The sequence below is a fragment of the Dunckerocampus dactyliophorus genome, chromosome 2, assembly GCF_027744805.1.
Source record: "Dunckerocampus dactyliophorus isolate RoL2022-P2 chromosome 2, RoL_Ddac_1.1, whole genome shotgun sequence".
NCBI lineage: Eukaryota > Metazoa > Chordata > Actinopteri > Syngnathiformes > Syngnathidae > Dunckerocampus > Dunckerocampus dactyliophorus.
This window is the reverse complement of record NC_072820.1, coordinates 15745760-15756085: the sequence shown is the minus strand read 5'-3', so window position 1 is coordinate 15756085 and position 10326 is coordinate 15745760. Positions and strand designations below refer to the sequence as shown.

Genomic DNA, 10326 nt, shown 5'->3' with positions numbered 1-10326 from the left:
ATATTTTAATCAATTGACAGCTCTAATACTAAGATTTGTACTTGACTTTTATTGTATTATATATTTATCTATAAAGCCATAAATTGATCTATACATTGTATAATAATACTGATCATTTAGATTCATACATAATATGCAACCACTATTACTCATTAGGTTAACAGTGGGTGAGTTGGATCCTATTATTTGTAATTATTGTTCCGTTTTAAAATGTTTCGGTAAATCATAGTAATAATAATTTAATTAGTAATAACTTTTTTTTGCACTTTTTCAGGGATGTCATTTTTTGTAGGCACCTCTCGAAAAAGTCAAGGCCACCTCAGAAAACAAGTTCAACAAATTAAATTCATTAATAAAATCAAGTTAAACATTTTATACTACATAGTTTAAATATTTATGGTTGACATATAGTTTTTGTATTATCATTTATTTAAAATTTTATCATTTTCCTAAAAGTATTTAATATTACCTATTTTTACAGTATATTATGTGTAGGCACATATCCAAAAAGGTAAGGGTACTGTACAAAATAAGTAAAAAAAATAAAAATAATAATAATGTCAATGAATGGAATGAGCAATAAACTTGCAGGAGAACAGGCCACAGCTTCAAATAAATAAAAACAGTGAATAAAACTGTAAGAAGATAAAAATGTTAATATATAAAAAATACATATACATTTTTTGTTTGTTTTGTTTTGTTGGGACTGGGGGGGGGTTTAACAACAGGAGTGCAAAAAAAGGAGACCAACTCGTATAAATTTGAATGTTTTATTGCTTAATGAAATGTCGAGTGAAATTCAGCTGTAAAAACCTTCATACTCTTTTAAAGTTCACAGAAATGACTGGCGGAAGTCGGCTGGTTGTGTACAGCCTGACTTCACCGTGATTGTCGGCACATAACTTAGATCAAAACGTACAATAAACTCTTTGGCATCCTGCTCAAAGCACTATATTATCTACAATAGTAATACATATCTCTGAATAAAAAATAGATTTAATAACAACAACAATAATAATAATTAACCTGTTTGTTAGTTCAAAGCTCACAGTCAACAAAAAAAAACAAATGGTGTCATTTTAAACTCCGCAATGGTTTCCGAACCAGCAGAAATGCCATTGGCGGAGAAGATACTCTTGACCACACATGCAAACACACACAAATCAGGTACAGAACAACAGAAGATGATGAAATCAATCATAATGCAACACCTCTCCCCCTACAAATGTATAAACAACATTAGGTCTGTGTCAGTTTGGCAAAAAGAAACCAGTCATTTGTACAATAAATGTCATCCACTCGCGTGCCTCTTGGCTTTTGCAGAGCCAGCTGCGGGGGCATTGAGAGCACGCCATTCAACAGTGTTTTCATGTGTTATAAATTAGTGAGCAATGGGACGTATTCCAAACGTGCTGAAATGAGGTTACTCAGGTTAACATCCACATTTTGTTGGAGGGTAGGGGGGCTGAATATTAACAGGATCTCCACAAGGCTTAAGTTAATATTTGGGCTTATGTGAAAACCACTATATGATAAATATGCAGTTTTGTAATTCACTGGGAAGTAGGATGGTCATAAAGAAAGGGGAAGCAGCAATTATATCGATTTATACAGTATGTCTTATAAATACGTTACGCGCCAGTCACATCCAAAATACTGTCCCAAGTACCTGGGAAGAGTCCACTTGTTTTTCTCCAAGCTGGGCAGACTGCCTGCAGCACTCCAGCTTAGTAAGCGAGTCAGAGCACAGCTCTTTCTCTAAAAAAGGCAAAACTGTCCTTTCTCCCCCCCATGTGCCAGCTTCCTCCCACTACATTCTGGCCTCTCACATCCAATACCTTTCACACATTTTGGGAATTCCTTTTCGGCCATTCAGTTTGTTTGTTTTTTTTTGTTAAATAAAGATCTCCACTGCTTCAGATTCCAACTCTTCCAGACCTCTGAAGGGGTTCAATAGCAACTTCTTTGGTGTTAGCTTGTCTGGAAAAAGTACAGTAGAAAGAGGATTAGGAATTGATAGAAGCTGACTAAAGGTTAACATAGGTTTTCCACAAAATGTGGAAAAATGTGCTCAGTGGACAAATCCTCATAATTTCTTAACCCCTGTGACCTGCAACAATAGTATCTCATAAGCTACAGCATGGGTTAATCAATGAGGGCGGCCATGAAGTCCAGGTCCGACACTCCTTACTGATTGCGAGCATATTCGCTCAACGCTCAACGCCCGTAAAAACAATTATTACCGCAGTTAAAATAGCCGAGGAGTGAATGATCAGCCCTCGTAAACAAAACGTGCATATCTTTGAGATGACTCACCGTTGTTGAGCTTAGTTACGCCGGAGGCCTCTTTGCCTTGGATTCCCTCCGTCTGATGCTCCAGCGTTCCAGGTTCAGACTGAGCAGGAAACTGGTGGCTCGGCAACGTCTGATCATCGGAGAGGCTCTTACCTACGAGGCAACATCATGGAGATATGAGTACTACCATATGGCGACTTCCGGGTCCATGCCAACAACTAACTAACAAATCTGCCAAAAAGTCACACAATTGGTACTTGGTGGAGGTAAAAAGTCTCAAGCTGTTCTACATAAATAGTTTTGTATTCCGTGAGTGCGCTGTGAACGGTTTTCCTTTCCACCACCCTCCTCACCTCGACTCTTGGTGCCGCTCTTGGCGGTGAAGATGGAGGGTGTGGAGGAGGCCAGTCGTAGAGGCGCCCCCGCTGCACTCAACAAGTTAGTGCGGGGACTCTGCTCATCCTTTCGCTGGTGTAGCCGCTGAGTGAGGATCTTGATCACTGCGTCCTTTTCCAAGATTTGGGCGTACAGGGCACGGATCCTTATGGAGAACATGGAAAAAAGAATGCATAAACTTAAGTCACACTCGCACTGGTCAACAACATTTTGTTGTCTACCATCACTTGCATTGCTGCAACTTTCCTGATTTTGGGGCTAATTTTTGTTCCGTTTATTTCTATTGTGAAAAGTGGTGGTTATCATTAATAATTGGTGGGAGGAGGTATTGCATTAGCTATATGGCACATAGAGTACGTAGGGTGTGTGCCTATGCTCATGTACACCCAGGACATTGACTTGTGGATTATTCGGAGTCTCTCTATTTATTTCTATTATGCTAAGTAGCGATTATCATGAATAACTGGCCGGAGGAGCAATCTCAATTAATTATATGATGTTGATGTTGTGTGGGTGCATGAACAGGCCCAGGCATGGCACAAAAGTCGAAACAGACGGCTTGTGGTATAAAATTGGTACCTGTTCTCCATTTCCTGATTCCGGAAGTCTGCAACTGGCAGGTCCTCGTTGAAACTATTGTTAGAGGAGTGGCAGGGTGAGTGGTTGATGATGGTTGTGTCTCTGCAAAAGTCCAAACGAAACATCAAGTTTTGTACAAATTCAAATGTTAGTTGTTTGATATTTGAAGCTGCAGTCGGTAGCGAGGGTGTTACCTCTGGGCGGCAGCTGTAGCGGCCACCTCCATGGCAAACTGCCTCATGGTGCTCTCCTCCAGGTACTTCTGCTCCCAGCGCACCATGTCAGCCTCCAGCGCCAGGATACGTTCCTCGCGCTCACGGAGGCGCTCTTGTAGCGAGCCCATGGTAACTCCAGGAGGTTGAGACTGTCGCTAAATGAATGACAAAAAGATGGTGAGGGTCTCTGAATGTTGAGAAATGTGACCACATTGTTCTGATCTTAACATACCTGTTGTGCCCTCAAACTCCTGAGCTCCTGCTCCAGCCGCGTCCTCAGCTTCATCTCCAGACTCTCGCGCTTCTCGCAGGTGGACTGCAGCTGAGCCAAGGCGCTCTGGAGCCTCTCTACCTTCTCCACGTAGGCCCTCTTCCTCCTCAACTCCTCCTCCAGCTGACGGCCGTGTCCTCGGGCCGCCTCCAGGGCCTCCTCCAGCCTTTTCGCACGAAGGCTCTGCTCCTCCGCTGTGGTCTTCAGGCGCTCCACTTCCCGCTCAATGCGTTCCCGCTCGACATTCTGCTCCTCATCTGTAAGACACAGGTGGCTATCTTACTGATCTTTTCTCAAAGAATTGAAAAAGAATCCCTTCGTTCATGGTGGCCAGCATTCATTTAGCAAAGCACTCATGGAATGCTGATAGGAGGAAGAAGGAAAGGGGGGGAAAGCGGCCCTATCCCTGTGACCCACATAGCCCTGAGCATTCCTCATCAAGGCCACACAAACACGGCCGCTCTACTTAAGCCCAGTTCCTCTCACAGACAACATAAATCACACCAACAACAGGTGGGTGGAGGGGGAAGCTCATTTCTAGCCACACTGCAGCAATTTAAAGCCACTTCATTTCCCTTCTCCCTTTACAGAGGGCAGGGTGGATTGAATTCCCTATTCTAAAGCCTTCTTAGCAAGCATGCAGAGGTTATGCAAGGGAAATTCCTGCATGCTTAGCTGCAAATGGAGCCCCTTGCTACCCTAAACCAATCATTGATTATAATACAGCTAACTTACTTTGCTCCAGGAGTTTAGCCATGATGTGCTGGTTGTGGTCGGCCACCTGCACTTCTTTAGCCGCGTGCGTTCGAGCATTTTCCAAGTTTTCCTTGAGGTCTCTGTTGAAATCTTGCAGCCGGCGGATCTCAGCCACCAGCCTCCTCCTTAGGGTCTGCTCCAGATTCTCTCTCTTGCTGCTGCCCTGCATCAGTTTCTCGTAGGCCTCAGAAATACGCTGGATTTCCTGCTCCAACTAAAATAGAGAGAAAAGGAAGATTTTTTGGCTAACCTACTTAGGGAGGAAGTGAAATGTTGATCTTGTTGTTACAGTACACATAACATACAGTATACAGTTGTGTGTATACTGTGTGTGTTTGCATGCTACATTTCTGAGAAGGAATTCAAACCCGCACCACTCCCTGTGAGACTGATTTATATCGACATTCCTGAGGGCTGATAGCCGCACTTTCAGGTGCACGAGTGCGAGAGAAATTTAACGTACACACAGAGCAGTACACAGTGGTTGAGGGAAGGCTGCCAGGCGAGGGGAAGGTGTGCGTGCCTGTGCCTGGGTTGTGGAAACAGGCAAAAAAAAAAAACAGAGCCACCATTACGGCAGTCACACAGGCATGTTTACTCAGGGCTGCGGCCTGAGACGAAGAAATCTTTCCAATCCTGGTAATTATCATTCTTTTAGGCTGAGACAAGGCGAAAGCCATGTGACATAACTGTGTGAGGATATTTTACAGACTGGCCGAGGTACTGAAAGTTCCTTCCACAGTGTTTTAAAAGAGACACATTTCCACCAGGCAGAGGCGGTACAGTTTAGTTTAACTCGTACAGAGTGGAACCAAGAACAAAAATGGAGTTTATCCATGTGTTCTTTCGTGTCTTTAGCACAAGACGTTTTGTGTTCTTCCCATCCCTTTCAGTTGACAGTTATCAATAGACTGTCTTGTGTTTAGGTAGCCCAACCTAAATGTCAAGTGCCAAAATGATACAGTACAAATCAGTTGCTTTGCTACCATTCACGACTTTCAACACTACACAACTGCAATAAACTGTACTGCTTGGGGCTTTAGTCGAGGTTTGGCTCTGGTTTCTGAACAGGGTCCCTTGTCCATAGATAACTGGACAACTTCTTGGTTGACATTTCACCTTCCCAATTACAAGAGTTTGGTTCACATTCAGTGTATGGAGCTGTTGGCAATATGAACACAAAGTGGGCCAGGGTCGCTTAAACGGTGGTCCTGCCGTACGTGAAGTGGACCAAAACTAGATTTACTTTCAAATGTAGTTGCTATGTGGACACAAAAAGGAATAGTCGCTTTTTAGTGCACTTTAAAACTGTCTTGCTATCTATGCATCAATCTCCCATAAAATATTTGAGCATTCTTTGTGCGTACGTCAGTAGTCCACAAGAACGAATCAGACTGAAGCGAACCAGAAGTGGTCCCAGTTCAGTTCACATCAAGTCTATGGAGCTGTTGGGAATATGAGCACAGAGTGGTCCAGGTTGACGCTGTGACGACAGACCTGAAGTGGACCAAAACTGGCTTTACTTTCAAATGAAGTTGCCTGTGAATAGAAAAAGGAATATACTCCCTTTTAAGTTGAGGATTTCACCTTTATTCCAAAAAGCTTCTTCTGTTCATGTTCACCAATTCAGAAATGGAAAAGACTTTTGGAAAAAAAAAGGTGAAACATCCTTTAACAACCAACAAGAAGTATTTCTTCACCCAGGAGAGGCAAGTAACCAAGTGGGAGTTCAGTGCCTTGCTCAAGGGTGCCTTAAATGCGCTTGAGAAGCTCTCCAGCAGCCATGCCAGTATCAATATCTTAGTTCTCAAACATGCCATCCTCTGCCCCCTAGCTCCTGCCACCCAGTGGACTAAAAAAAAAAAAGAAAAAAAAGAGGAGTAGGCATAAAATCATGGTCAAAAGCGAGAATGTGCACAAAGGGCAACTGCCTGAACACAAAAGGGCCCTTTCACTTTTTTACACAGTGGCCTGCCACCTTCCACAAGCCCCCCCGCCCCCCCCCCCCCCCGCTCCCTGTCAGCTGCACGTGGGTCACAACCAGTTCCTCTGCTGCCTGAAAATCTATGGCCTCTGTGGAATTAAAGAGAGAGCACTCCCAGGTCACACAATGAGAAGAGTGTGGCCAAACACAGTGGTGTGACCTCTGTTTGGGCCTCCAAAGCATGCAAGGTAGCAGCTGCATTGCTCCAGTGCAGATGAGGCCAAGCGCCTGCAAACTGGCCGTTGGCGTCTTTCACAGACAAGTGTCCAGGGTGGTTTCCTGGATGTTCAGTGAGTAAATAACTGTGACACTCAGCTCATTTGACCTTTAAATCCCAAATTTCTACCCATCACCGACTCTCTTGGCTCACCTTCTGAATGCGACCGGTCTTCTCCCGGTGAACTTCGAGCTCCTGCCTCAGCCTCTCATTCTCCATCAGCAGCAGTTCTACTTGATTGGGCTCCTCCAAGCCAGCAGGGGGCAGGCTAGGGAATGTGTTGTAGCAGGAGACGTCAGTTGGCGGTCCAGACTGGATATACCTGACGGTGAAACATTGTTAAGTGATTGAGACCTTATGAAAGTGTTTGGGGACTTTTAAGACATTAGAGTACATGCTCTAGTCTAGGTCCTTGGTCATCACATTAGCTGGCTCCAGTAAAGAATGTAACTATACTATTTCTACAGACATCCAGGCCAATGCAAGCATGTGAGGCGTTTCTGCTGCAGCATGCCAAGTATTACAAATACCTTTGGACTTGTGCTGCTTTACAAAGAAGGAAAGTATGACTCAAGTATGTGTTTATGCATGTGAAACTCCACAAGGAGCCACACCACAAACTCTGATGTCATGTCGGGTTTTTTTAAAGATCAATTTGTACCTGTGCTGCTGGGCCTGTGCTGGCTCCTGAGCCTGGTGGGGGATAAATCCTTGTCCCTGGATGGGGGCCGGGTACTCGGGTGGTGGGTTGCGTTTCTCCTGGCTTTGCCGTGCGCTCTGCGGGCACTGCTGGGTGTAGTATGCTAGCTCAGGGTAGCTGTGAGAGGTGCTCTTGATGGCCTCCGCCTTGACGACCGCATTGCTCCTCTCCAATGATATTTGCAAGCGATGCTCACTGAGTGAGCGTGCATGGGCACACTTCCGCTCCATCTCGTCCACCTCCTCGTGGAAGGCCCCCTCATGCAAGAGTATCCCCTCATGGATCTGCCTGTTAGGGCTTGGGGGTGCCCAGTGGGAGGCCAGATACTGAGAGTGCGCTTTGGCCTGCTCATAGGTGGGGAGCTCCTCACCATGGAGCTGGAACAGTTGGTAGCCACTTTCCGAGTGGTGGTAGTCACCCTGGTGCTCCTGGCCCTGGGGCTCCTGCCTCGCCGAAAGCTGGGGGAAAGAAGGCTCCTCCTGGGTGAGACTCTCTAGCGACGACCTGGGGCTCCTGCCCATGTCGCCCCCGCTGCTCGGCCCACTGTTGCTCCCGCTGCCGCCACGCAGGGCCTGCTGCTGGATGGCTAGTAAGGTGCGGGTGTCTGTGGGGTTTCCATAACGAAGTTGCTCCTGGATGAGTCGGTGCAAGACCGTGCCAGACGGCTCCTCAGTAGACGTCATACTGATTGGTTTTGGGGATTGGTGACCTTCTCAAGACCTCTTGAGATCTTTTTTCTTCTTGTCTCTTGTCTGAAGCAGCTGTGAACCTACAGAGAGGAAGAATGTGGTGGTATGAGTGTGACTGCTGAACTACACATCATGACAGAGTCACATAGTATTCAAACTTAAGTGTAACCTCACACTCGGCCCTTTTGAGTCATTCAAATGAAATTTGTGAGTATGTGAACACTCCAAAAGAAGCTAACCAGATTGACACCACATTGATCATCCACATCAAGTGGAGCTGTTTGCTTAGCCAATGCAAACACAAAGCGGTCCAGGTTCACTTTGCCTTCTATCAGCAATAAGTGGACCAGAATTGGGTGGACTTTCAAATGAAAGTGGTTTGAGACTATGAAAAAACATTTGACCATTCTTTGTGCGTATGTCAGCATTATAAAAAGAAAAATTCAGAAGTTGTGAAGTTCGTTCTTATGAAATTTACAATGCCAAGTGGTCCAGGTTCTTTGGCTTGTATTAGCAGCGGAGGCCCCATCCGAAATTCCCCTGCGAAATGAGCTCAGTTTGAAAAGGAATACAATCTATGCCCTCAGAAGCTTGTATACTTGATTGTTAGTTGAACAGAGCTTCTTCTAAAAAGATTTCCAGTGTTAAGATTTAAAAAAAAAAAAACAGAGCATCCATGTTTCTATTTTCTCAACAGCGACAGGCATGGCTATGTGGCCATTTTTTCCACAGCAGGCAACCTTAAAAAAAGCATGCGGCCAAAATTCCAATCTCACGGGGGAGCAAAAGCGCTCAAAACCACATCGGGGAAAACTTTAGTCCATACTATGTTAAAATCTCGCTTTCAAATCGTTTCTGTTTCTACTGAGTATGTCGCTACTTTCATCGTGTTTAAGGTTTGTAAAGAGAGGATAAAGACAAAAAAAAGTCATTCTTACCAATTTAGGCTCTCATCGTAGCGACAAAAAGTTGTTGCGTATTTCGAAATCCAACTTGGGGGTAAAACCACGAGTTTCCTAGCGTGTCTTTTTTCTTCTTATTCTGTTTTAAAAAAAATCAAACGTGTGTCATGTTCGTCCCCCCCGGTCGCGATGCTATGAAATGCTTGTGCCGGGAGCAGGCGGTGATAATAAGCCAAGAGGAGGAGGGACTGAGCTGGGAATGTCAGGAATGTTAAACTGGAGCTCCCTCGGGGATCAAACGCGTAAAAAGCAGCCTGTGGGGGGAGGAACGGAGGCAGCAACGTGAGCTTTATCATTAAGCAAGAAGCACTTGCAAATGAAACGATGGGACATTTGTTTACAAAGCGTTGTGTTGAATAGCATGCATTCACATTCACGGGAAAGCGATTTAAAATGGCACAAAGCGCCTTCCCCTCATTCTGGTCCCCCATTCAGAGGCTTTAGATTTATTGAAATATTTCAATAGATGCACTGGAATGTGTGGAACGTTAATGTTCATGCAAATGCCTCAAAGCAATCCAAGCCAGAGTAAATAATGCACTCAAAAATGGCATTAAAAGCATTTGGTTCAAAGTGTGGCCTATTCATTATTACATCTACTGTATACAGAGTAAGCTTGGTTTTCGATGCCCAAGTTTTCATATGATTCAGTTTTCAACAAAAATGTTGCCTCACTTCTCATACGCTCTCGTTTATCGTACAATATTGCGTAATCAAACTCATGTATTTTACACTTTGGCACATTGACTCTTCTGGCACTAATGAAGATGTGGGTGGACTACAAGTACTCCCAGCATTGCTTCAGCCATCTTGGCTCACACACCTAACACCAAATCTTGTGATACCTACTTTACACAATACTCATTCATTTGTCAAACTGAAATGTGAATGTTATACAAACTTGTCTGTTTACCCTTGGATCGTTACACAGATTCCAATACCCAAACATCTTTGTAACTAACACAGTCACCCCACAAGGTACTTGGAGCATCAACTGCAAAATCTATATCAAGCTAAACGGAGGATCAGAACAGGCCAGCGTGCTTTTAGAATGTGGAAAAGTACTCAAGATCGCATTGCCATGATAACAAGGAAAATGGAGGAAACAACCCACAAACAAAGAATGATGCAGTTGGAAGGATTACGTTCAATAACATTTTACATCACATTTGATACCACGTTGCAAGAAATACTGGAATTAGGAACCCAATTTTTCTGCATTCAATGACATTTACAATACAACAGGAAAAACTGCAGGACAG

General features: G+C 44.3%; 1 protein-coding gene across 1 annotated transcript; it reads right to left on the bottom strand.

Moving 5' to 3' along the window:
* Window positions 1–701: 701 nt before the first annotated feature.
* amotl2b (angiomotin like 2b) lies at window positions 702–9213 on the bottom strand. Its single transcript, XM_054769149.1, has 10 exons — window positions 9041–9213; window positions 7375–8182; window positions 6867–7035; window positions 4492–4726; window positions 3718–4013; window positions 3465–3640; window positions 3271–3372; window positions 2649–2836; window positions 2317–2448; window positions 702–1980 (listed from the first exon to the last, which is right to left on the bottom strand). Exons 2-10 carry the CDS (start codon window positions 8094–8096, stop codon window positions 1895–1897), a joined length of 2106 nt encoding a protein of 701 aa, XP_054625124.1. The 5' UTR covers window positions 8097–8182; window positions 9041–9213; the 3' UTR covers window positions 702–1894.
* Between the last annotated feature and the right edge of the window lie 1113 nt (window positions 9214–10326).